Here is a 27,841-nt window from a genome sequence, read left to right on the forward strand (position 1 = left end):
TTAATTTTACAACTCAAGCTTTGTCATAAAGTAGTGTCTCTTGTTTAAAATGTCTACTTTTCAGTAAAGATGAAAATTAGTAGTTCTGTTGAGTACGTATGGTAATTATGTTTGTCATTCTTTAAGATTTACTTTATAGGTTAGTATTTTTTTTTAAATAAAAACACTATATAAAGGGATCACATAAATAGGACCAAGTTTCTACTAATAATAATTGATAGAATTAAAAGGAGAGAATGATCCAACATGGGAAGCAGGACACACAGCAGACTCATAGAATCACAAATGCCCTAAACACACTCTAGCCTCAGAATCAGCCTTTAAGGCATTCGGTCTGGCTAAAAAGCCCATGAGAGCATTTAAGGCATGGAAAGCCAAGACATTGTGAAAAAAAAAATGACCTACATGAAAGATCTCTGTGAGGGAGATCCCAGTGGAAAGAACTTCCACTTTGATTGTAGCCTTGTCTAAGTAATATCGAAGTTTGTGGACTCAAGAGGCTTCCATAGCCTTGGCAGCTCGGTGTGATCACTGACATCATAAATAAGAGTGTCAGTTGTTAAATCACAGGAGTCACTGTGCACTTGCTCCCCATTAGGATCTCTGTCCTTACTGTGTTGTACAATGTGAATTACTGGTATAACTAGTACTCAAACAGTACTTTATACTTTGTGTTTCTGTGTGGGTGCAAACTGTTGAAATCTTTACTTAGTATAGGTTGACCTTCTGTATATAAAGATAATTAAAAATGAATCTTAATGAAGAATGGGATGGGAGAGAGGGTAGGAGGTGGGATGATTTGGGCGTGGGAGGGCGGGTATGGGAGGAAGAACCGCTATAATCCAAAAGTTGTACTTATGAAAGTTATATTTAAAAGTTTTCTATAAAAATAAATACATAAAAACACTACAATTAAATGTGAACACCTTTTTAAAAAATGATATTGGAGTAGAGCAGATATTTCTGAATATGACAAAACGCAAGAGTCACAAAAGGGTGGCTTCTTGGCCTTTTGCTAAGATCAAGTGTAGAGTCATAAAAGGAAATATTAATAAATTCAACTCTGTAAAAACTAAGTAAAATATATGGCAAAAACATTCCACAAACAATATCAAAAACATTTTCAATTTATGCAGCTAACAGAAGGCTAATTTCTTAATATAAAGATAATGCATTTAAAAATGCAAAATTTTTATATATTACTTAATGTTAAATGCACAAACTACAGTAAGATATCATTTTTCCCTTATCATGTGGGCAAAACTTAAGTTTGGTAACACTGTTGGCAAGGATAAGAGAAAGATTCTGCTGCACACAGCTATTGGGGACTAGAAATGGAGTACAGCCTTAATACAGAGTGATTTGGAAGACACTATCAGCATTTAAAATACACATTCTCTTATATCTCCATGGGTGAGAAATAGCACATATCATAGAATAGTCATTTTAGTGTTGTTTGTAATAGTAAAATTTTGGGAATACTAAATGTCCCTTGAGGAGATAGACTAAATATTGTATATCCTCAAACTAAAAAACTAGACAGCTGTCAAAAATGAAGCAGGTATGTGTGCATGCATGAGTGTATTTAAATATATATGTATGTATGTGTGTATGTGTGTAACAGAGCTCTTAGAGCAGTCATTTGATACATAGTATAATATAACCAAATATAACCCAAAACATGAAGGCGTATGGAGATATCCTAGTGATCACAGATCCTAACCACCAGGTGGTGTCTATTTATTCCAATTCTTAGTAAAGTTAAAAATGGTGGGATATTTGCTGAGGAGTAACTTAAGTTTTTAAGTGACTAATGCAAGCTGTAATGTACTACATGTAGAATACCATCATTTGTTTGAAAAACAATACATGCATGTATGCCTAGAGAACAAAAGGGAATATAACACAAAATGGCGTGTTAGCAGAGAGTTGGATGGAAGAGTTGGAATGAGGTAGTAGGCACAGACAGGTGAATAGGAAATGTTCTTATGATACTTTCTGAATTTTGAAACTTATGCATCTTAAACTTTTGAATAATTAGTAACATAAAATATTGTATTTTTACAGGGATGAAAGTGAACCTGCCCAGATAGAAGATTCAAATGTTTCTAAACCTGATGGCTGGCTTGATGATGAGCCAAAATTTATCCCAGATCCTAATGCTGAAAAGCCAGATGACTGGTAAGCACTCTTCACCTTCAGATACCAACTTCTTATCTGTTTTTTGTTACCAGCTTATCTAGCTGACAGGAGAGACTGGAAGTTACTGTGTTTGCTTTGTTCTAATATTCTAAGGAATGAAGACATGGATGGAGAATGGGAAGCACCTCACATTCCTAACCCAGCATGTCGGATTGGGTGTGGCGAGTGGAAGCCTCCCATGATAGATAACCCGAAATACAAAGGCATATGGAGACCTCCATTGATTGATAATCCTAACTACCAGGTAATAGCCACTTGTTCCAATTCCTTAGTAAAGTTAAAAATGGTGAGATACTTTCTTTTATGTGCAATTATGTATAACATTATGCTAACCTGTAAAAGTTTGATTTGTAATCTTAAGACCCCAATTAATTTATATTTGAAAAGTAAAGGGAGCAGTCATTTTGGTGAAGTAGCTACATTGCTGCTTGGTGTACCTGCATCCCATTTTCAAATACCTGGTTCAAGTCCTAGCTACTCCCAATCCAACCTCCTGTTAGTGCACGCTATGGGAGGTAGCAGTAATGGCTCAAGTGGTTGGACCCCTAGTACCCATGGGGGAGACCTGGATGGAGTTCCTGGCTCCTGGCTTCAGTCTGGCCCAGTCCTGGTTGTTGCAGACATTTGGAAGTGAACACAGTGGGTAGATCGATCTCTCTTTCTCTCTCTGCCTTTCAAAGAAAATGAAAATAAATAAAAATATTTTTAATTCAAAAAATAAAAATAAAACATTATTTACTTTTCAGAAGAACAAAATTAAGAACTGAATATAATTTCTAATTATCAATTGATATTCACTTTCAAGTAAAGTTCTATTATAGAAATAAATATAAAAAATGAATTCAGATCAAGAAGACTCCCATTGTATATTTTAGTAATTAATGCTTGTGGTTAATTTGCTCTTTATTTTTTAGTAGTATTAAAATTGGGAATTTTTTCTAATATCATACATACTTTGAGTATTTCCTGTATTACTCATATAACCCCTTTATTTTATCTTTGTAATTATTTATACTATTTTCTAACATTATATATATGTAGTTACATATTCTAAGCACTGTAGTTTCTTCATAGCATTTATCACAGGATGTTTATTTTGGTAACTGTTTAATGTCTGTCTTTATTGTTAGACTTTAAGTTCCATAATACAGGAGCTGTGTCTGTCTTGGTCATTGCTATATTCCTAGCACGGGGCATAATGTCTGGCACAGAATAAATATACTAGGGCAGAGTGATTCCCTGAGTGATCATGTTGCTGAATCTATTTGACTTGATTAATAGTTTAATCACTTAAGAGCTAGTGGAAATTTTATGTTGAATAATTGTTCTGAGGTTCAGTCATGATTGATTAATGATGGCTGTCATGGATATATGCTAAAAGGAGTCACTCCATTTTTGCTGTACAGTCATCTATCTGATTTTGGGCACCTTGCCTTGAATAACTACTAAATTTAAGAAATTTGCCTAAAATCGTATCACCTATGAAATTTAAGGACTCAAGCTTCTGTGTGGGTTGGATTTCCATTTTGCTTTTTTTTTTTTTTTGCAGAATTTAAAGTCAGTATCACTCATCGAGAGCACCATGTACAAAAGAAGACGATTCTATGTCTAGTGAATTACTAATTAATTAGTTATCAGTTGAACTTTTCATTTCTTCCAGTTAATATTGCTAATTTCATTTTAACAGCGACTACTAATTGTGCAGCATTTGTAATGAAACTATTTGACAATACCTTTATTTGTTTTTCCTCCTAGGGAATCTGGAGTCCTCGAAAAATTCCTAATCCGGATTACTTTGAAGACAATCATCCATTTCTTCTAACTTCTTTCCGTGCCCTTGGTTTAGAGCTTTGGTCTATGACCTCTGATATCTACTTTGACAATTTTATTATCTGTTCAGAAAAAGAAATAGCAGATCGCTGGGCTGCAGATGGTTGGGGATTGAAAATAATGATAGCAAATGCTAATGAGGTATGGCATTATACACAGAGGGGTGTTGGAACTATATTTAGAAATAAAGGGGATTCAATCCTGGGTATGGTTTATATAAATGGCCCTTTTAAAGGTAAACAAATGTGTAATAATTATCAAACACCAAGGAAATGTACTTAAGTTTATATAGACAAAATATTTAGCTTTACTGTGTTATAACTCCATTATAAACTATGCAATGAACTATATATGCATATTTAAGTACACATTTTCTTCATTAAATTATATCTTTAAAGGAATGTAATGCCTCTTTGCTACTTATAGAAAAGGGTCTACCTAGTATATTTGTCACCTTGCCATTTCAAGACTCAAGTGGTAATAGTAATCAAAATATTTTTTGTTCACTTTAACAAATTTTCACTTAGAGGAATGCACAGGATCTCAGAACTTAACAGTATTAATTTTGTTCCAGTTCCTCCCCTGCCAGCACCATCCCCACCAAATCTTAAAAGACTGGTTAGTAATGGTTTGGCCGGCGCCGTGGCTTAACAGGCTAAGCTTCCGCCTTGCAGCGCCGGCACACTGGGTTCTAGTCCCGGTTGGGGCGCCAGATTCTATCCCGGTTGCCTCTCTTCCAGGCCAGCTCTCTGCTATGGCCCAGGAAGGCAGTGGAGGATGGCCCAAGTGCTTGGGCCCTGCACCCGCATGGGAGACCAGGAGAAGCACCTGGCTCCTGGCTTCGGATCAGCGAGATGCGCCGGCCGCAGCGGCCATTGGAGGGTGAACCAACAGCAAAAAGGAAGACCTTCCTCTCTCTCTCTCTCTCTCACTATCCACTCTGCCTGTCCAAAAAAAAAAAAAAAAAAAGGACTGGTTAGTAATGGTTAAAGCTAAATATTTCAACAGAGTACACCTTGGCAAATGTGTCCTTAAAGTCAGTTACTATGGTTTCTTTGGACACTAGCAAAATCCTCCAAGAGAGTAAGGAGAGAGGGATTCTCATCAGGAAGCTCTTTTAACTAAACCATCAATGGTCTCAGATTTTACATAAAAGAAAAATTTTCCTTACTGAAGGTTGTGTGTGAAATTTCTTTATATATAAGAGAAAAACACAAATCATTTGAAAGTACAGAATAGATTATTAGAGACTTCCACAAAGTCTCACTAAGTTATGCTCAGGAGGTAATTAGAATTTACAAAATACAAAATAGGAAAATGAACTTTTTGTTTGTGCTTATAAGTGCATCACCCCTTAATATAAAACATCTCTGTACAGTAAGTTTTTTATTTTTTATTGTTGTATTTCCCATGAAGGCCTGTAAAATCTGAATTGCATTTGTGTGTTTAATTCTTTTGTAGCCTGGTGTATTTAAACAGTTAATGGCAGCTGCACAAGAGCGCCCATGGCTTTGGATCATTTATTTTGTGACAGCAGGGCTGCCCATAGCATTAGTTACCTCATTTTGCTGGCCAAAGAAAGTTAAGGTAAGGAAAGTGAATTTCCTTCAACTTTTTTTTCAAGTTTCTTAGTGTTTAGGAGCTCTGTGACTCAAGCAATTGATTCTGAAAACTAATAAATTACATTTCCTGTAAGTTTTTACCAGTAGTTCACTGTGTACATAATCAGTTATTACAAAAAGGCTTTTTTAAGATAGTGCTTTTCTGATAGTAAAAATGTCCTATTTAAACCACCACAGAAGAAATACGAAGATGCAGACTATAAAAAGACTGACATATGTAAACCACAAACAAAGGGGGCACTGGAACAAGATGTGAAGGAGCCAGAAGTGCCAGAAGAGAAAGCGGCCCTGGAGAAACCAGAAGACGCGGAAGAGGAAAAAAAACCAAGTGACGGTGAAGTTCTCGAAAAAGGTGAGCAGGCCATGGTGATTTCCAACAGCGAGCCTGGGCAAAGCTTATAAAAACAGCGAATTCCTGCATCTGAGTCCCCAGGAGTCCCTGACTGGCCAGGAGGACAGGCAGTCCTGCGAGCAGCCACCTGGTTTGTGGTGTCTGTCTGCTAGGAAGAAAGATTTAGAGGGTGCAGTAGCTTCAGCTCGGCAGTGGTGAGTCCTGTGAGCCGTAAGGTTTTTGCAAGGACTTGTCTTGCCTCTGGGAATGTAGAGGTGGGAGGGGTATACCATGGCCTGTGGGGAGGAGGAATAGGTACAAGCAGGTAAGTGCCAAATGAAGTCAACACAGTCTTCCGGTGGACGTTATTTATCCGTTATTTAAGTTTCATGAATTTCCTGAAGGTTTTGCTGAATCATATGCCCCCTTCTCACTCTGTACCAAACATTGGAAGGTGTTAGAACTGAAGAACCCAGGCCTTTTGGTGGCTGTCAGTTGAGATGTCCTTAGGCATGGCTAGGTAGACTTAAAACTATTGATTTCTCATCTTTTCCAATCCAAATTCCAAACCGAGCCATTAAAAAACATCTTAATTATGTCTTGGAGCACATTTTTACTTGGTAGTGGATGAAATTTTTTACTTGACAGCAAGAATTCTCTCCAGAAATGTATGACATACAGTTTTTTCATAATACACATTTTCCTTGAATTTATACATGAATTTCAATTTTTGGCACTGAAGTAAACTCATCTTTTAATTCCATTTTCCAGTACCCCAATATATATACATGTACACCTACATATGTATTCATACACATATACATATAAACATGTGTGCATGTATGTGTGTATCAAAGTATCTTAAAAGACAAATCTTTAAGTTGAAACTTTTGAAATGTATTTATTAAAAGGAATAAATTTCATGTGATTCATATTTACAGATTTAAGAGCATAATGATACTTTCCACCTTACCTTCCCTCACTCTCCCTTTCCTTTTCTTATTTTTCTTCTAACTTTTACAATGACATATTTTCAGTTTTCTTTATAATCACAAGCTGAACCCTCCACTAAATAAAGAATTGAACAGGTAGTAAGCAGAAAAACCACTGTTCTTAAGAGTATAGACAAGGGCTATAAACAGTAATCAAATCTCAAGAGCCTTATCTTTTTAAAAAATATTTATTTATTTGAAAGTCAGAGTTACACAGAGAGAGAAGGAGAGAAAGAGAGAAAGAGAGAGAGAGGTCTTCTACCCACTGGTTCACTCCCCAATTGGCTGCAACGGCTGGAACTGTGCCGATCTGAAGCCAGGAACCAGGAGCTGCCTCTGGGTCTCCCATGTGGATGCCGGGGCACAAGGACTTGGGCCATCTTCTACTGCTTTCCCAGGCCATAGCAGAGAGCTGGATCAGAAGTGGAGCAGCTGGGACTCGAACCGACGCCCATATGGGATGCCAGCACTGCAGGCAGTGGTTTTACCCACTATACCACAGCACTGACCGCAGGCCTTAACTTTTTAACTGTTTAGGGCTTAGCCTGCTGATGTCTCAATCTTATTTAGAGGGCACTATATATAGCTACGTGGAATAAGTATCAAAGTGGCCTTCTTAATTACAGGAAGTACTTCCTCATATTCATGTAGTCCCACATTATGAATTTAGAAATACATTGTAGAGGTAAAGTTGGTGGGCTCAAACTTTTTATTTATTGATTGATTTTTTAAAATTAGCTACAACTTTTTGGGGGCCTTACTATGGGCCAGATCATGGTCAGGGTTACCTAGGTTTAATCTTTTTTTTTTTTTTTTTTTTAAGATTTATTTATTTGAAAGAGTTACAGAGAGAAAAGAAACAGCGAGATCTTCACCTGCTGTTTTACCTCACAAATGGCAACAATGGCCGGGGCTGGGCCAGGCTGAAACCAGAATTTTCTTGTGGGTCTTCCACATGGGTGGCAGGGGCCAGTGTACTTGGCCCACCTGCTGCTGCTTTTTGCAGGGAGCTGGATGGGAAGTGGAGCAGCCAGGACATAAACCAGTGCCCATATGGATGCCAGTATCACGGGCAGTTGCTTTACCCACCATGAAATAGCACTGGCCGCAGAACTTTTTACTTTATATGAGGAACTCCCAAGGATTGCCCAATATTTTGGTGGTGATGGTGACAGAGCTGGAGTTTTAGCTAAATGGATCCAAACAGAAAACTGCATGCCAGTGTCCACAAAGAACAAGCGTAAATAAGTAGCATATTGAAGAATAAAAGATCATTGAAAATGAAGGCAAGAATTTCTAAGACATAAACACAGGAAAAATGATAATTCTTTGGTTTTATATCACATACAGACCAAATACGAAAAGTTTTTAACATGTGATTGAATTAGAAAATGTAACAAATTAAAGAGTATTTATAATTAACTTTCAAAGTTTTTGAATAAAAGAAAATGCTTTTATTGTTGAAATTTAAATAAATTCCCTTTGAGTGGGCCTTTAGCCTGGTGGTTAAGACACTGGCTAGGATGCTCAGGTCCTGAATCAGAGAACCTGAGTCTGATTCCCAGCGCCTGGTTCCTGATTTCTGCCAACATGGACCCTGGGAAGTGGCAGTGATAACTGGATTCCTGTCACCCACATGGGAGACCTAGTTTGAGTTTCCAGCTATCAGCATCAGCCCTAGCCCAGCCCCAGCCCAGCCCCTGCTGTTTGTGACATTTGGGGAGTGAACCAGCCGTTGGGAGAGCTCTCTATCTTATCTGTCTCTCTATGTGTCTTTCAAGTAATATTTTATCTTAAAAAAATCTTCCTTAGCACATTTAATGCTTTTCAGTAGAATCCTAACACAACAAATCTTTGCCTTTAATCAAATCTGTATTCTAGAAGAGGAAGGTGAACCTGAGGAGAAGAGTGAAGAAGAAGTGGAAACCGTGGAAGGGCAAGAAGAAGGTAACAAGTCACACAAGTCCGGCTCCGAGGACGAGGTAAGCAGCTCTTCGGCAGGACATAGACGAGACTACATACGTGTGCTGTCCATAAACAATACTGCAATGAGAGTAGCAGTCTGGTTTGTGGAGAGAGTTTTGCCTTACTTCTCCCAGCTTTCATAAGAACCTATTTATTGATTTAAAAATGTATCTATAAAGAAGGCAAGAAAATAGTAGACATTATCTTATTACCAAATAAACATGGACATGCCTGACGAAAGAACTTCTGTACAAAAAAAAAAAAAAAAAGCTTGACTTTATCATTAAAATATTCTATTGAAAAGTGTAAACAAATAATTTGGATATTTAAAAGAGAATCCTCATTATCACAAAGCAGTTTATGGCTATTGTAAAAAGATCCTTATTGTCTCAATAAGAATGTCACATTTTGAAATATTTTACTCATGGGCTAGTTGAGTACCATCTGCTATAATTATATAGGATATTTTTCTCAAATATTTAATGAACTAGGGTTTTTCCCCCCTATTAACTTGATATATCCCTTCCCCCCATTTTTTGTATCTTAATATAAGATGGAACTTAATGCCATCTTTTTTTAAATCAGCTATTATGGACCCAGAAATCATCCAAGATGGGGCAGGCATTGTGGCACAGCAGGTTAAGTCACCACCACTTGGGACCCCAGCATTCCATATGGGAAAGGCTGGGATCAAGTCCTGCCTCCACTTCCGATCCAGCTTCCTGCCAAAGTGCCTGGAAGGCGGCAGATGATGACTGCAGTACTGGGTCCCTGCCACCCATCTAGGAAACCCAGATGGAGTTCCTGGCTCTTGACTTAGGTCTGGCTCAGCCCTGACTGTTGTTGGTGTCTGAGAAGTAAACCAGTAGATGGACAATAGCCCTGTCTTTCTGTGTCTCTTCCCCACCCTCCTAACCCTGTGTGTGTATGTGTGTGTGTGGGTGTGGGTGAGTGAATGATTCTGCCTTTCAAATAAATAAAAATGAGTAAATAAGCACTTAAAGAAAAAGAAAGAAATCATCAGGGAATAAGTGGGAATACGGAGGCAGAAGCCTGGCCTATTGCACGTGATGAAATAGTTTCTATTGTGTCTGAAGCCATCGCCCTAATACATTAAACGTTCTTGTGATTTTAAGTGTTGTCTAAAACTTACTTGATATACACAGCTGGTTGCTGGTCTTAACTGCCTTGTGCATCTTTTAAGGGGCGTGTGGGATCATGATCCAGCATGAAGATCCATATTTCTGGGAAGCCAGTGGGGAGCCTTGCTCCCAGGGCAGTGTTTTAAATGGTCTTTGTTTCTAGAGTTTCATTTGTATATAAACATTTATTCCAGAAGGATAATAATTAAAGGAAAGAAAAACTCAAACCATCAGTCAGCTCCTTCTTTTCCTTTCTTCTCTCCCCGTGTCTGCAAGAGGCACTGGACGCCAGAGGTTCTGAAAGTGTCTCTTTAAAACCAGCTCGGCGACTCTGTGCTCGTAGTGAAGAGTTAGTGCTTATTTGCCCACAGTGAGAATATGGAACCATTCGTTGTGGCATTGAGATGGAGTCCTAGGTCATAAAACAACATTGTGAATGGCGCTGTTAGTATTGTCAGAACCTGATTTGATAAGCACACTCTATAAATATTAAAAGGGCACAAATGGAAGTTGTGTGTATTTTTGGTAAGCTGCCTGAAGTGAAAGAACATAGATAACATTTGATTACTCAAGTATGCATTTCAGTCTAAGGACTATTTTGCTTACCAGCTTCTAGTGACACAGTCAGACTAAAATGCTCACAATCCCGTTTTCTAGATGAAAGAAGCAGATGAGAGCACAGGATCTGGAGATGGGCCAGTGAAGTCAGTCCGCAAAAGAAGAGTACGAAAGGACTAGCACTGGCCGGCGTCCTTCACTCCCAAGAGAGAGTGGGCCTTCGGCAATCAGTGTGCCACGATGGACTCGCACTAATGTGTGCACCCTCTTCTAATATCCAGCAATGTTATTCTTTGAGATATTTATTTTAATCTTTCTTTTCAGGGGGAAAAAACATGACAGTAGTAACTTTTAAGTTACCTGGTCTTTGAATTTAGAATAAAAGCAGCATGTTACATTCCAGAGAGTAAAAGTCATTAGTAGTTAATAGTTTTAGTAGTTTGGAGATAGTTTTAGTTTTTACACAGCAAAATAATATGCAGCAGTTTTACTGCTATTGAAAACATCAGCTATTAGAATTTCCACTGAAATGGTTATAGCACAATACAACTGGTCATTCTATAATTATTTTTAAAAACAGCATATTCTGTTGTACAGAGCTAAATGCAATAAACTTTTTTGTATGGTTGTGTGATTCCGTCAACAATTGGAGTTGATGTAAGTGACCACATTTCCTTAGTTTGTGTCAAATTATAGTTATGATCAGTTCACTTGAATTATAGATAGCTTTGAAGAAGGGCTTTGTTGACAGGTGAACCAAACAGACCGTTAAGTGTCATTCATTAAATCACTGGAGAATATTGCAGCAAATCTGACATTTGAATACAGAAACAATAGATTTTTCAAAACAAAATAGTGTACAGGTTTTCTTCCTGAAGCTTTTATAGAGTGTTTTACCTGAGTCACAAAATTGCTTATGAGGACATTTCTCTTGAAAAGTACAATTTCAAATATTTTCTTCTTTCAATTATACCTTCTTTAAAACAAAGATTGTTATTGAAGAGCCTTGAAGTTCTTTATTCTTAAGAGAGTCTCATGGCTGATGCCAGTTCCTCATGCTTTGTATTTTCATCCTGCTTTTTCCCTGACAAATTCACATATATTTTCAGTCTGCTACCCGGCTTCAGAGCACCCTCTGGGGGGGATAGGATCAACCCTGTCTATTGCCTCTTTTGAAAGCAGTTACCAAAAGCCATTGAACTACATTATCATGATGCTGTGTTACTCCATTTAAAATACTTAGGGATTTTTGTGCCTGAGAAACAGGCATAGACCCTTTGGAAGAGATCTGCAATCTTTGAAAGGACAGAACTACTTCACTACTAAGTACCTAGAGAACATTATAGTGGTTCAGTCAGAGTTGAGATTTCTTCATGAACATACATACTTCATGCTTGGGCAAGCCCTATTCAAGTTCCAGACAACCTCCAGTATATACATTTAGAATTCACATATAAGGAAAATCTGCTTTTACTAAAGAAAGCCAGGCATAGCCAATGATATTATTTGCTTCTTATCTCAGAGAGTAGAACTGAAAATATAAGTGCTTTACTCCACTGCTGTGTTCTGTACTTCAATAAATTGGTGGTGGATAATCTTAATACATAATTAACCATCCTTTGTATTTTCTTAAATATTAACTGAACACGTCTTGCAAGGACTCCCTTTCTTGCTTTGCATTTGGAAGTCCAAAGAAACTGGACATTGAATTATAGTAGATAAGATAGTTATGAAAGTAAAGTGCTACTTCAGGAGATAGATCTCTTCTTGATTTTGTGCAAACTATCTTGCCAGCTGTCTGTATGTGAACCTCTTTCCTAAACATTAATTAAAGCTACTTTTACTTTCTTGGTTGTAGATTAATTTTAAAATTTGATTAAACTCCATGAGCTTGCAGTGATATAATTTGAGCAACCAAAATATTTGCAAAAACCCTCAATGTTGCCAAGTTGCTGCTGACTCCTGCACATGTACCTTGTGGATGGACCACAGCTAATCAGCTGAACCAAAAGTTAAATTCTCACAAATAACATATATTAGATGTGTGCAGTAGATAGAACAGTCTCTTCGTCACCAGGTGGCTTTTTACTTTTACTACGTTAGTCTGACTTTATTGTTTAAAATGACTTAAATTGTATTGTTTTCTCAAATAAAGGAGAAAAGTAAGTGTATTTTGCTTTTCTTTATTTCAGTTTGCCTCTGTAGAGATTTTCTTGACTAGACTAGAAGTCACTTCCCTTTTCTTCAATATGTATTTTCTTTTTAGATTGTCTTTCACTCCTCCAGGAATACAACATGTGAGTAGAATTAGTGGTCTGCTTGCAGTCAGTCCACGCCTGGAAGACACAGGATGGAACTGCTAACATGTTAAAATGAACCATTAGCAACACATGTAATATACCATAAAAATTAGAATTCTAGTCCCAAAGAGGTTTGGTATCCAGTGAAAACTATCCAGAAGAGTTAAAGCATGAATATATTACACTGTAGGCATCTATGAATAGTATTTTGGTTCTCTTTCCAACTTGGCTGGATGTTTTAACTTCGGCAGGATTTAAAACAGACAGCTAAAATATCTACTTAAACACAAATGGATGAGTTATTAAGACATGATGGTATGCTATGTAAGTGTCAGTAATTTCTTCCCAGAGTATAGAGTCCCCATGCATTTCCACAGTGTGACAGCTGTGAGGAGCTTATTAAAATCAACTCTGATCGGGGCCTGGCACTGTGGTGTAGTGGGTAAAGCCACCACCTGCAGTGCCAGCATCCCATATAGGCACCGGTTTGAGTCCTGGCTGCTCCACTTCCATTCCAGCTCTCTGCTATGACCTGGGAAGGCAGCAGAAGATGGCCCAAGTGCTTGAGCCCCTGCACCTACATCGGAAACCTGGAGGAAGCTCCTGGCTTCAGATCGGCGCAGCTCCAGCCATAGTGGCCATCTAGAGAGTGAACCAGCATATGGAAGACCTCTCTCTCTCTCTGCCTCTGCCTCTCTGTAACTCTGCCTTTCAAATAAATAAATCTTTTTTAAAAAATCAACTCTGACCTGAAAGTTCAGATGGCAGCCATTGATAGGAGACCGCGCATTTGGGGTTTGCCTCTAGAGAACCTTGCATGGGATAGTGAGGGTGGATGTAGAGGAGTCGAGCAATGGGATAGCTGTCAAATGATGTTTTCACACCTAACACGATGTCCTTTTAGTGTTTATTAAATGAATACAGTACACATATTTTTGTACAACTTGGTATTTTCAAGTTTTAGTAGCAAACACATGACAAGCAACTTTAAATGATTTAAAACAAGACAAATACATTATACAACTGACTACAATGTATTATTATAGTTTGTCATCACTCTTCAACATTCCTCTCTCTTACATTGCTTACAGATGAACCTAAAGTCTTTGTTTTAGTAAATTTCTCTTGTAAATGTCATTGAGGCAAGTCTGGCACAGTGGTTAGTTAAGATGCCACTTCGGATGCCTGCATCCCATATCAGAGTGCCTGGTTTTGAGTCCCAACTCCACTTCCAATTCCAGCTTCCTGCTAATGGCATCCAAGAGACAGAGGTGATGGCTCAAGTACTTTGGTTCTTGACACCAATGTGGAGACCCAGACTGACTTCTGAGCTCTTGGCTTCATCCTGGCCCAGCCCTGGCTGGTGCTGGCATTTGAGGAATAAACCAGCAGATGGAAGACTTCTCGCTCTCATTCTTTCTCTCCCTCCCTTTCCCACTCCACTTCCATCTATCTCCACTCCCCTCCTCACACCTGCCTTTCAAACAAAATGAAAATTAAAAATAAATACCATTAATCTCTAAGTGAAATAAACCATAGTTGGAGTCCCAAGTTGAGTAGCTAAAAAGCAGTTAGATCATTGTCTTCTGAAATGATTGACAGATGGTCTTTAAAAAAAAGATTATTTGAAATGCAGAGCTACAGAGAGGCAGAGGGAGAGATCTTCCATCTGCTGGTTTACTCCCCAATTGGCCGCCATAGCCAGAGCTGTGCTGATCAGCAGCCAGGAGCCAGGAGCTTCTTCCAGGTCTCCCATGCGGGTGCAGGGACCCAAGGAATTGGGCCATCTTCTGCTTTCCCAGGCCATAGCAGAGAGCTGGATTGGAAGTGGAGCAGCTGGGACTCGAGCAGGTGCCCATATGGGATGCTGCACTGCAGGCAGTGGCTTTACCCGCTACGCCACAGCACTGGCCCCAACAGATGGTCTTTAAAGTGATCCATGGTATGTGTTGGTACTGTCAGTTATGTCCGCATTGAAGAAGTATCTGATGATAACCAGCACAGGGTGTTTACTGAAAATAGGGGGGAAAATCATTCAGCAAAGTACAGAAAGGCTTTACATTCTACAGCTGAGATCAGTTTTGCAGGTGCAAACAGAGCCAGCACCCCATGTGAGCATCAGTTCCAAGTCCCAACTGCTCCACTTCTAAATCATTTCCCTGCTAGTGCACCTGGGAAGCAGAGGAAGATGCATGTGCTTGGGCCCCTGCCACACACATGGCAGATTGTGATGGCTCCTGGCTTCTGCTTAGCCCAATCCCCAGCAGTTGCAGCTGTTTGGGGAGTGAACCCACAGATGGAAGATTCATTCTCATTCTCTCTCTCTCTCTCTCTCTCTCTCTCTCTCTCAACTCTGCCCTTCAAGTAATCTCTTTGTTAAACAATTCAATTGCTTTGAATCCTAAGTCTCTCTTTTAGAAAAGGGACAAGATCGGGGAAGAATAATGGATAGGCATAGAGGAGGGTCTTAAGAAAGTTCATGGAAAGTGTATTGTTAAAAATACGTATTTCAAATTTTTGCATCAAAATATTTTTTCAAGATTTATTTATTCAAAATGCAGTTATGGGGGTGGGAAGAGAGAAAGAGAATCTTCCATCTGCTTGTTCACTCCCCAAATGGCTGCAACAGCTAGGGCTGGACTAGGCCAAAGCCAGGAACCAGGAGCTTCTTCCAGGTCTCCCACGTGGTTGCAGGGATCCAAGGCCTTAGGCCATTTTCCCCTGCCTTCCCAGGCACATTAGCAGGGATCTGGATCAGAAGTGGAGCAGCCAGGACTCGAACTGGAGTCCATGGGATGCTGGCATCACAGGCAGCATTACCTGCTATGTCCCATCTTTTAATTCCATTGTTCAGGAACTTTTTGAAGTCTTTTCATAGAGACACGACATTATTAACTGGTTAGAACTAAATGCTTACATGTTTTTGGTTACTTTTCTATAAAAGCTTGTTGCTCTAAGTACAACTCCAAAATCCAAGAGTCTCTGCGAAGTGAAGGTTTTTTTCATCATTTCGGCACCAAACCTCATTTGGTAGCCAGACCTGACCTTGACAGGCCTTTATGTACACAGTGTTTTTCTTTCTCCTAGTAAGTAGTAATATTCATGTATTCTGCTGCAGAAATGTTAATGTATATGATTACAGGTCCTGCCCCAAACTATATTAGTATTTAAGTCATAATACTTGCTGAAATCGGAAAAACTCTAAATTCTGAAACATCTGGCTCGACAATCTGGTGACCGTGAGCTGTGGTATCCTGCTGTAAGTAATGTCCACAGGGAACAGAGACACGCTTGGGTGGGACAGCAGTGTCAGTTACTGGGGGAAGTGCTGCTAGGAAAAGGAGCTCTTGTAATCTCCTTAGGCTGCTCTAAGAAATTGCCAGAGACTGAGACTTACAACCAACAGGCATTCATTTCTCACCATTCTGGAGGCTGGAAGTCTGAGACCAGGGTGCCACCAGCAGAGTCAGGTTCTGGACACAACTGCTGACTTGTTTTCTTCATGTGTTAGATGGGGAAGCCAGGGAGCTCTCTGGGGTCCCTCTCAAAAGGAAACTCATCCCATTCATAAAGGCTTTGCCCACATGTCTTAATGATCTCCCCAAGGCCCCACCTCCTGAGGCCATCACATTGAGGGTGAGGATTCCAACATATGAATTTTGAGAGGATGTAAAACATCCAGCCCACAAGGAATATGCTGGTTTTCCCTGCCAATCATCATCCCACCAGCAGGTAGAACTAGGAAACATTGGAGAATACAGTTATTTTGATACTTGCCAAAATAGTAAAGACGACTTCATTCAGGACAGTTTTGTGAGAGATGTCAAGCTATTGCAGTACAGGGAAAGAAATGGCTCAGCTCCAAATACAGCAAAAACACCCAGGGACTTACAGCCAATAAGCAAAGTGAGTGGCTCAGCGGGTGAAAAATTACCACGGGTAGGCAACAAATTTAGGAGGATTAGCGTTAAAGAGTCTTGCTGGAGGCGGACCAGGCTGATCATGTAAGGAGAGTGGGAGAGTCTCTAAAATGGTTTAGCAGCATTCCTGGTAAAATTGGAGTAGGCAGACTGAACACAGGGCCCAATAACGAGGCACCTTGTGGAACAGGGCTCAGAGGAGCCTGTCTAAAATACTTTGTCAGAAACTACACAAGTCCTTGTGCACAGTGTACCACCTACATTATAATATAGAACTTGGCATCCTTGAGTGAGACAATGCCACAGCAAAAATAAACTGAGGCAGTGGCTAACCACTGAAATGACAAGCAGGGGGAACACACATTTCAGACATTTTGTCCCCTACTAAGCTGATAGTCCTAGTTGGAAAAAGAATGTTAAGACTGACTGTTGCTTGGTATTTTTAGTAAAGCACTACAGAAAGAACTTGCAGTTCCCAAACAGAGAAAGGAAGAGGAAAACGTTCAGATATTAAGAACTTTACAGGATTAGAAGCTGCTTCTAAACCCTGAATGGCAAAAGGGACTCAAAAGTCTTTTTAAGGTGAGGGGAAGCCCATTAGACTTCTCTGGCGATTGTTGGGCAAAGGGATGGATCCCTGTAACAAGCTAGTTACGCATTCCCAGGGCAGTCTTATTTTCAATCATCTGAGGATGCTCTCCGTTAAAGGGAGGCTGGTTCCTGTGAAGAAAGAAATGCAGCAAACTTTAAGAATTCGGTCTAGAAAGGAGCTAGGTAGCAGTTGCTGGCATATGAAGCCAGCTTATAAATAGCTTGAGATTTCGAGGAATTGTACTGCCAAAGAAACATGAACTTGTTGTGAAAATGACAGGCACCAGTTACTTTTCAGAGAAAAAACCAGGAGAGAACAAGGGGGACCCCCATCAGAGGTCAGAGCAGGGGCTTATCAAGGAGCTTCACTCTTAGGGATGCAATCTTCACAGTCACCCAGTTTTCCAGAATTGCTCTGAATTCGAGTGTTTCCCTTTATTCCTTTGTATCTGATTATCCTGCTCCCATCACGTTGGTCAAGGGCAAGGGTGAGAGCAAATGACTTGCCTATCAGTTTAGAGGTGGTCAGGTTATTAGATGCCACATCTAAACCTCAATGGACCTTACAAAAACCAGATTTTGCACAGAGTCAGTAATGTATGAGTGTTGAGTATTTTCTATGTGAGGGAAGGTTGTGCACGGATATTTAGCAAAAAGAAGAAGGCTGTAACTAAGGCTGCTGTCACCAAAATCCTTTCTCTTATTCCATAGTAACATTGTAGCTGGAATTTGTAGCTTGGCAGTCAGGGCACTTCTCAACAGCTCATGTCTGGACTTAACCAAGTCTCCACACCACTGGAATGGCAGGAGTCCTAGGGGCCATTTCCAAGTCCAACCCATAAAACCTTACATGTGTACACTCACATGTTCTTTCTCTGCAAATTAGAACTGTAATAACTAGGGGCCAGTATTATGACATAGCAGGTAAAGCTACCACCTGAGATACCAGTATCCCACATGGGCGCCAGTTCATGTCCTGGCTGCTCCACTTCTGATCCAGCTCCCTGCTAATGGCCCAAGTGTTTGGGTTGCTGCTACTTCTCATGGGAGACCTGGAAGAAGCTTCTGGCTCCTAGCTACAGCCTGGCCCGTTGTGGCCATCTGGGGAGTGAACCAGCAGATGCCAGATCTCTCTCTGTAACTCTTTCAAATAAATAAATAACCCTTTAAAAAATTTTTGTGATAACTAGAGTGACTTTGAAGCCACGGTTGCAATGGCAGAGCATCCTCAATAACTAAATAATCACATGCAACAACGCCTGCTGGCCTGGAATGCTCACCTCAGAAACCAGCAGCTGTGACACAAACTGCTGTTATTCACTTAATTTTTTTATCACTGGGTCTCTTGTTACAGCAACTGAACCTAAAAAATATAACCTTTTTCCTTGGAGATCTTGGATCTTTTTGAGTGATTTTTCATGTATTATTCATCAATGTATAATAACTAATAATATTTATATTAATAAAAAGAATGTTCCTCTAGATACTCAGTAACTGACTACCTTAAATAAGATATGCTATTTACCCTGAGGCACTGAACACCCTGGATTCCCCCACTCTCCCTATGTACCCCACTTCACTTAAAACAACTGTATCAAAACACACATAATCTCTGAAACAGCTTTTTATTAAACAGCAAAGCAGAATTGCAACACAATTTAAATATCTGTCAATCAGGTCACAAAAGGGATGCAAAATGTTTGTAGTGTAACTACTATATATTCATACATCAAATCTTACACTTCTACAATAAGATTATTCCATGATTAAAAGTAGTCAAATCTAGTAATCATAAACTATATTATTTGATCTCTTTTCCTAGAACATTTTAATAATACTTCTGACATTGATTATTCCCTTACCAAACAGTCTACAAACTAAGTTTTTAAAAATTGTTAAAAGATAATGAAAACTCTGCAAACCAAGTTGACTTTACAGAAAATTCTGGGAGAACAAGTAAGATAAAATACTGAGCAAAGTTATCAATTAGTGCACCCATGAAATTCTCCCAATTCTGATACTAATATACTCAAGGAGTTTTGCAGTTGATCTGCTGGGTTCTACAAATAAACCTTGAGACCAAATTCTTTGTACTGTTCTCTTCCAGTGGTGGCTTATGTAAGGTTAAACAATCCATTTTCAAATACATTCCCCAAAATATGTACTCTGCACTAGAGATCACACAACTCAGACAACTCTCGAGTGAGAACATCTGCAGTTGTTTCCCTACTGTTTTACAAAGTACTTTTACACCCTATTTAACTTTCCCTCAAGATTTTCTATTTTTAAGCACACACCTGACTAGAACGCCTATCTTTACAGATACCAAGTAGATTATCTTGTAAAAAAGGAAGCTTTTAAAAATCATGACAATTTACTTTCAAGGAAAAATCATTTTTTTTAGCCTCCATCTGTTTCAATTGATTAAAGAGAAACCAGCAATCCTATCTTATTACTAAATATCACAAATGACAAGCCCTAGCTGAGAAAGTATCTTATTTTGGTGAAGTTTCAACAATTAGGGTTCAGATTACATCATAGATGATTAACTATTAAAATTACTTTTACAAATGTCAAACTGTTTTCCTTGGGGAAGGGAGTGGGAAGGAAGAGGCAAATGGAGCAGAGGCACAACATGGTGGACAGGTACATAAAGCTGTGCATTCAGGACATGATTTTGGTCACTTTTTCACAACATGGTGGGTTTTTCTTGTGTATCTTACTAAGCCTATAATAAAAGACAGTGCTAAGCCTATAAATCAAAGTAAACTTGATAAAACATTCATCTTCAAGTGTCATAAATATATGCGATTCTAATTATAAAGTCTCTACAATACATTTGCACATTTTCATAGACTAACATAATACACAAACTTGTGGAAATCTCCAGTTAAGTAGTTAATTTTGCCTACATCTGACATTATCTTCAGAAATATTCAGTGAAGCCACAAATAAAAGTACTGTAACTTTTGGAATCTATCGAAGTTTTAAAGGAAAAAAAGGTCAGCAGCAACTCCATGAAAGAGAAGGGACATCGGTCCCCTACTTCCTTTTGCTTTTCGTGTCAGTTGTTTGAAAAACACTGGAAGCTGACATGAGGTTTTCTATATACTGTCCAAGAACTTGGTTTTCTGATTTAAGCTTCAGATTTTCTTCCTTAACTGCATCTACTCTTGCAGAGAGATCTATGTGAAAAAATAAAAATTCCATTATCAATAATTTGATGGTGATGACTGTATACCACAAAATGCTTAAGATTATTCAATGCTTAAATTTTCTGTGTTTTCAGATTATTTTAGAGAAGTTAAAGTAAAAAGCAAACTGTGAATCAGCTGACAACAATTTTTAGAGATTCTACATTAGACCAAATGTTTTTAAACAGCAGTTGTGTTAAGCACTTAATTTTTATAATGATTATTTTTTAAAAGACTGTTTTGAAAACATAAATTCTGGTTCATGTCACATACAACCATAACGTCTTTGCCAGCAATGTTTAAAATATGTATTGGGTTAACCCAGCTGCATTCATAGTTATAGGCAGTCAGTTTCCAAGCAACTGATCATTTTGTATTTGTACGTTATCAAGAAATTAAAAAGCAGCAGTTACTGATGATCAAGTAAAATTTTCATTGATTCATTTAACAAATATATGTATTGGGTGTGCCCTAAGAACTGGGCATTGTTCTCAAGGCAACAGTAAACAAACAAAAAAAAAAGTACTTATGGGAACATGTGCATTAGGGGATACAAGCATTAAATAAGCAAATACAGTGTCACACAGTGATGAGTTGGGCTGGAGAAAAGGCAACGTTAAGGGTTACTAGAGACCTAAAAGAAGCGACAGAATGAGCCAGATAGATATGCAACTACGGGAGGAAGATCAAAGCAGAGGCCAAAAGCAACTGCTACAGCCCTGAGTGGAAGCATGCTTGACAGGCCAAAAGAACAACAGGGAAGTGAGACAGGCTGAGGCTCAATGTATGAGGCAGAAGTGACCTGAGTCTGAAAGCACCCTTGGAAATCATAGATGTTGGCTTTTAACAACTCTATAAAAGCCCCTGGAGGCTTCTGTGGGACATGATATTTTCTATGGTGCCAAAAAACACAAAAATACAACTTCATAATTAGCCAAAAGATACGTGAGGGGTAGTATTAATTTTACCAAGACATTCAGAAAAATGGAAAAAATTCAGATGAACCCTCTTTTAATCTCTAAGCCTGTTGTATTGTTTTTTCTTTACTATAAGCTTTATTAGAGTATAGGTAGTAACACTGCAGGACTTACAAGGGGCTCTTGTACCAAAAAGCATTATATTAACCCTTAAAGGGGGAAGCCTGGGATCATCATTTGACTTCCTTTTTGAAGCATAGTATTTGTTCTTTAAACCACCATCCAAAGCTCCAGGCCGGAAGAGGTAGGAGAATAAGACCTTTAAAAGTACCCTTTAAAAATTATACACACTAACAAAATTTAGCAACATAAATGCTTTAAATTCCAATTAACTGGATGCCATTCAAGAAAACTACGAAATGTAAGCTCACCTTCAAGTGTGTGTTGGAGTTCCAACACTTGATTAATAAGTCGTGTTTTTTCCTCCAGTTCCACCTGATTTTCGGCATCAACTGCTGTAATAAAAAGGTTCAAAATGTACTGTTAATTAACAGTAAGTATCATTTGCCTTGAGTAGTACTTAAAACTGCAAATGCTTCATCTGTATTATCTTACTTGACTTGTACAAAGCCCTGGCAATGAAAAGGTTACATTCCCACAATGCAGATGAGGACATGAAGGTGAAGATAAACATGACCTGTCAACATCACCAGTTAAGGAATGGAAGCTGCCTTAGAGCCTTTCTAAAATTAGATGAGATATAAATAAGTAAATGAGCCACAATCCAGGTCTTCTAGATACTACTCCTCTGCTTTATATTGCTTAATAAGCAAAAAGTCCATAAAACCAGTAACATTACAAAAAGGAAAATGAAGATCATACCATCCATGTCAGCATTCATCATCTTGGATAACAAACTTTTGGGCCGTGGATGCCAAATCCTTGATGAATGTTCTACAATAAGGTAAAGTTAGAAACAGAGACACACAGAGGAATAAAATGTTATATTGTTTTTCAAAAATGATTATGTAGTCACATTACCCAACCCAGCAGGACCCTTTCCACACGCCTTACGGTTTCTAAGAATAAGGTAAATAACTTTGGATAAATAATGAACAAAGGGTACAAACAGATTACAAGGATTAAATTAACAATAGAAAATGTTGAGCTTCTTAAGAAATACATAAAATTAAATCCCATTGTACATTTATTAAATTTTTTTAAAGGTAAGATAATGATCGATGCTAGCAAAGAAGCATGGGAAAACACATAAATACTGGACACAAACTTTACCTATTCTTTTTTGGAAAGCAGTATAATAAAGATTCATAAAAACTTTTACTGAGCATTTTATTACTCCTAGGAATTTAGCCTAGGGACAATTACAATTACAATTAGAAACAACAAAACTATCCACTCCGAGTCTGGTAAATTACAGTTGTAATTTTTAGTGTCATGGCTACTAAAAAGAATCATGACAACTAAAACAACATGGAAAAATTTTTTATAAAATTATATATTTACTGACATAAATTATGTAAAGTATATAAATATGGCTAAAAAGAACATAGGAAAATAAAATAGCTCATATAAAGGATGATGGTAGAGATGAAAACAAATGTTTTCAAAACATTCATTATTAGGGCCACAGCTGTGGTGCAGCAGGTTAAAGCCCCAGCTTGCAGCACCAGCATCCCATACGGGTGCCAGTTGAAGTCCCGGCTGCTCTACTTCCCATCCAGCTCCATGCTAATGTGCCTGGAAAACAGCAGAGGATAACCCCTGCACCCATGTGGAGGCCCAGAAGAAACTCCTGGCTCCTGGCTCCACTCGTCGTGGCCATTTGGGGAGTGAGCCAACAGATAGAAGACCTCTAATTAAATAAAGTTTAAAAGAAAATTTAGATATCTGAAACATGCATATGGAATAAATGAAAAAATTCCACTTGTCACCTCCTGATTATAGTTAAAACAGACTAATCAGGATATAGATAAGAAAATAAATATTAACATTTTATTAGAGTAAAAGATGCCTATGAAACAAGTTCTGTTATATTGCTAACATTTCATATTCAATTAAATAATGCTAGTAGACTATTACTAAAAACAGATGTGTTAGCCAAACACAATCTATTATACTGAAGCAGCCTTAGACCTGGCTTGTCGATGTTGTTACTCTTTCAAACGAGAACTAACTGAACATCTACTACACCCAAGGCATGAGTATTACATCTCCATATGCTAAACAGTGGAACTCATACCTATTAAAGAAGCTTACCTACTCCTAGAACTGACATCACAATGAAAAGATGAGTACACTATACAGACCCTCACAGCTTCAATTAATTTATGTTACATTTCAGGTAGTAGCATACAAATGGAAATACAATGTCCAGTTTACATATGTATAAACTTCTTCTCAAGTAAGAATCATTCAACCTAAAAAACAAAGACACCAAACAGCCCTTATACATAGCATTATTTAAAAAGACACTAACTACAAATGGTGTATGATCAATTTTAAAATGCTTAATAAACCTACTTCCAAGTCTTCTAGCATCTTCCCACTTACAGCTGTTCTCCCCCATCTCTCTTTCACATGGTTTTAATTCTCAGGTTCTCTACACTTCAGAGAAAGTATATATTAGTAGGTCTACATAAATCTAAATAAATTGATTATTAAGGGTTTTTTTTTTTTTCAAAATTTCTTTTATACAGTTATTTAACCTATTACAGTGTTTGGAGACCACACTTCAAAAAGTATTCCTCTCCATTCAATTACCATATCTGGAATTGAAAAAGAAGAGTGTTAGCACTGAAAAACTGATGTGCCACTTCCCTGAGAAAACAAAACATTTTTAAGCAGGTGTCAGTCCAACCACTGATCTAGCTAAGCAGGTCTGAGAAATGGCAAAGGCCACAGCCAAACACAAAAGTAAGCAACACTGGGACTACACAGCCAGCAGCAGTACACTGCGATTTGGTATTGTCCTTGCTAAATTATTTTGAAGTACTTCAAGTGTCTAATATTCAGTTTTTTAAAATACAGCTAAAACAATTTTAAGACAGCTAAGAAGAATTACATAACATAAGAGCCAAAGCAACAAATAACCATCTATCCAACAATCTGATTTTGAAATCAAAGATAGTACAGGAATGGGCTATTCTTTTGCTTATGTTTAGTCAAATATTGAACCAAAAAGTCTTCCACCAAAAGCACAAGTGCTCCAAGCTGACCAATGCAGCAGGTACGGAAAAAGAAGGCAGTTTCTGGAATTTTGGCCACATGTAATCCAGACAATAGAATCTTTATGCATAACTTCATGGTTTGACTTCATCTAAAAAGTGAAAGCTGGGGCGGGGGGAGGAAGCAGTAAAGCAAGGTGGAAAGGGATTATTGAAGCAAAAATTACTTTAAAAGTACATTCCAGATTGAGGTGGGGGCAACAGTACAAAAGCAGGGCCACAAGGACAGCGCTACAGCAAAACCACACAACCTGAGAGAACACGTGAGACTGCACCCCTGGGCCGTCTAATGCAAAACGTGTGCATCATCTAAATCTCCTGATTTATTTATGTGTGGAACAAAAGTTTTCTTTAGTTCTTTAAAGTGTTTTAGCCATGGATTTTCTTTCAACATAAGATCAGACCTCAAACTGCTCATCTGCATTAGCACATTTAGCTCAGTATTACATCATAATAGGTACTTAACACAAGATTTTCAGGTTTATGATCTTTTTATCTGTAGTTGCCATCACATCAATCCAATTCCATGTCAAATATGCTCTTAAAAGTTGTTTCAACTCCTCTTGCTTCAACACACAATTCTGACATGAAGGCAGGGGATAGCATCCCAAGTGTGGGAACACAGAAATGAATCCGAGCTGCCAAGGCTGCTCCGCCTAACCTAACCCTGCCTTAGCTCCATTAGCTCTGAGGTTCCTTGGGTCAGACCTTTCAAAACATTTTGCAAACATCACAATGAAGTTTGATAGCTATCCACACCTAGTCTTTGTTAATGGAACAAACCTTGACTTTTTCTTGGTCATTTAATTACAGAAAGTAGAAGGTATGGAGAGAATAAACATCTAGGAACTAAGGCATGAGGAACATAACTAAGGCATAAGGAACAAGAGCCATTTAAATAAGTAAATTATCTTTTCCATGGTCACCCACCTGAGCGTAGCCAAAGACTACCGTCTTAACAAATACAATGCTACCTCTAATCCTGCACAACACCTCTCTTCTCAAAAGGCAGTCTGACACAGCGATTAACAACTCAGATTACAGGGATCCAAATCCTAGCTAGCTCTACTGTGAGCTCAAGAACCTTGGCAAGGTTGACACCTCAGTCTCTGTTTCCTCCTCTGTAATATGAGGATAGTAATAGTATGTGCACCTCATGGGTTTGTTGTGATCATCTAAAAAGCTTGTAACAGCACTTTGTACATAGTAGGTATCAACAAATGTTAGCTATTTATTTTCTGCCTTTTAGCTCTCATTTGGGCCACAAAAAGAATTTCAGAAAACCATCTGGTCCAGCTGTCTCATTTTACAAATAAAGAGCCCAAAGTCGAAGATCACGGAGGTAAGTTACCCACAGCACCATGACAACATACAGCCAGCGGCCCACTCTGGACCATTCCAAAACAGCTGGGCTAACATCTGGGACCTAAAATTTTGACTTTTCCCTAAAACGCATCCAACCTCAACCACCCAGCGTTTCTCCACCTAAAATTGATGCTCTTCATCTGTCACCCACTTACTGCTAGTGCACCTGTAAAGCGCTTTGCTACACTTGGCCTGATGACACTTCGACTGCTCAAACAACGTCTCTGAGCATTCACTTGCTGAGCACTTTACATATGTTGTTTCATCAAACTAACATTTGGAAACTGCACCTTGCAGATGGCGACACCGCGCCTCAGGTTTCACAGGCAACGTCTGTCTCAAGAAGTTGAATCCGGATTTAATGTCACTGTTCCTACTTTTCTGCAATGGAAGCAGCTTTCCTGTGGCCCTCATCAAAAGTTGCCATACACTTTGCAGCCCCTGATACCAAACTCCTTTGGTTTTTCTAACTAAACTGAGATGAATCCCATTCCCTTCTAACTGTGCCAACTGCACGATGACTACCAGTTCATTTCACAGAGATCCAACTGCTGCTTTGACTTGCTCTGATGAAATAAATCCGGTTTCAACTTCCAGTGATCAAGGAACCGCTGGGCCAAATGAGGACTTAAACGGGTGTGGACGCCCAGAGAGTGGCTACCCACATTTTTAATCAGTGAGTACAGGCACCAGGATACCTAGGTTTAGCTTTGGGACCTCAGGTGCGGGGGACACCTGGATTGCCTCTGTCCTTAATACTGTTCCATCACAGTCTGAAATCCACACACTGCCTAACACAAGTCTTGCCTTTCAGGAATGTAACCCCTTTCTCCTTTCCAAAGCCTCACTCCCCAATACCTGTTCAGTGGGTTCTCTTGAGAGAACCGATGAGGAAACACAGCCAGGCGCAGCCTTCTGCCCCTGGAAGGATGGCCCAGCCCCGACTGCACCGCTCTCTGGCCTCCCTCGCCACCTCGGCGTCCTCGCCCGGCATCCGGGCTCCTGCAAGTCCCAGCCCACCCGAATGTCCCATCCCGCAGTCCCATTCCAGAGCCGGGGGCGCTCAACCGGCGGCCCCGACCCCGGAGCAAGGGCTCTGTGACGGGGCTCGCAGGCCGCCAAAAGGAACCGAGGGGCCCCGTCCTGAGAGGACGAGAAAACCAGGTTGCGCAGGGGCTCTGCGGGCAGCCAGGCCTCAGCCGCCCGCCAAATGCCCAGGCCCGAGGCCGCTCTTCCCGGCCAGCCCGCCCCGCCCGCCAGGCCCTCGGCCGTCCCGAGGCCGCACCTCCAGTCGCCAGGGGCCTCCGCGGCCCAGGCCGGCCCTCACCTTCCGTTGGAGGCGCCGGGTAAGGGGAGGGATCGGGAGGACGCCTCAGGCCAGGAGACCTGGACCAACTGACACCGGCAGCTCCGCCCTCCCCGCCCACAGAGCGTGCGCCCAGAGAGGAGTCCCGCCCAGTCCCGCCCCGCCGCCCGCCAATCCCCACTCAGGAATGTAAGCCTGCGCGTTAGCTGCCCGGCGCCCCAGCGTCCGCCAGTGCCGTAACAGAAAGACATTGACGTCCAATCAGAGCTCAGGGCTCTGTGGGCGGGTCCGAGGCAACAGCCAATGACAGTACAGCAGCGAAGCTGAGCGCGTAAAGGCGGCCCTAGCGAAACAGCTTTGC

General features: G+C 39.6%; 2 protein-coding genes across 8 annotated transcripts in view; one reads left to right on the top strand and one right to left on the bottom strand.

Annotated features, from left to right (window-relative positions):
* CLGN (calmegin) overlaps nt 1-12,797 on the top strand; it is a 57,829-nt gene extending 45,032 nt beyond the window's left edge. Inside the window, exons 9-15 of the mRNA XM_062199582.1 lie at nt 2,068-2,181; nt 2,296-2,446; nt 3,958-4,173; nt 5,494-5,619; nt 5,832-6,006; nt 8,859-8,959; nt 10,742-12,797. Coding sequence (XP_062055566.1) covers nt 2,068-2,181; nt 2,296-2,446; nt 3,958-4,173; nt 5,494-5,619; nt 5,832-6,006; nt 8,859-8,959; nt 10,742-10,822 — 964 coding nt within the window. The 3' untranslated portion in view covers nt 10,823-12,797. The remainder of the gene's footprint in view (nt 1-2,067; nt 2,182-2,295; nt 2,447-3,957; nt 4,174-5,493; nt 5,620-5,831; nt 6,007-8,858; nt 8,960-10,741) is intronic.
* A 6,262-nt stretch (nt 12,798-19,059) lies between these two features.
* SCOC (short coiled-coil protein) lies at nt 19,060-27,584 on the bottom strand. 7 transcript variants are annotated; one of them, XM_062199583.1, is made up of 5 exons: nt 27,502-27,562; nt 24,106-24,189; nt 22,447-22,518; nt 21,996-22,079; nt 19,060-20,638 (listed from the first exon to the last, which is right to left on the bottom strand). In XM_062199583.1, exons 2-5 carry the CDS (start codon nt 24,149-24,151, stop codon nt 20,496-20,498), a joined length of 345 nt encoding a protein of 114 aa, XP_062055567.1. In that variant the 5' UTR covers nt 24,152-24,189; nt 27,502-27,562; the 3' UTR covers nt 19,060-20,495. The 7 variants fall into 7 exon arrangements, with proteins under 7 accessions (XP_062055567.1, XP_062055569.1, XP_062055573.1 ...); XM_062199585.1 differs by lacking the exon at nt 24,106-24,189 and having other exon boundaries at nt 27,502-27,584; XM_062199589.1 differs by lacking the exon at nt 24,106-24,189 and having other exon boundaries at nt 27,460-27,568.
* Between the last annotated feature and the right edge of the window lie 257 nt (nt 27,585-27,841).

This window comes from Lepus europaeus, chromosome 8 (genome assembly GCF_033115175.1).
Source record: "Lepus europaeus isolate LE1 chromosome 8, mLepTim1.pri, whole genome shotgun sequence".
Taxonomy (NCBI): domain Eukaryota; kingdom Metazoa; phylum Chordata; class Mammalia; order Lagomorpha; family Leporidae; genus Lepus; species Lepus europaeus.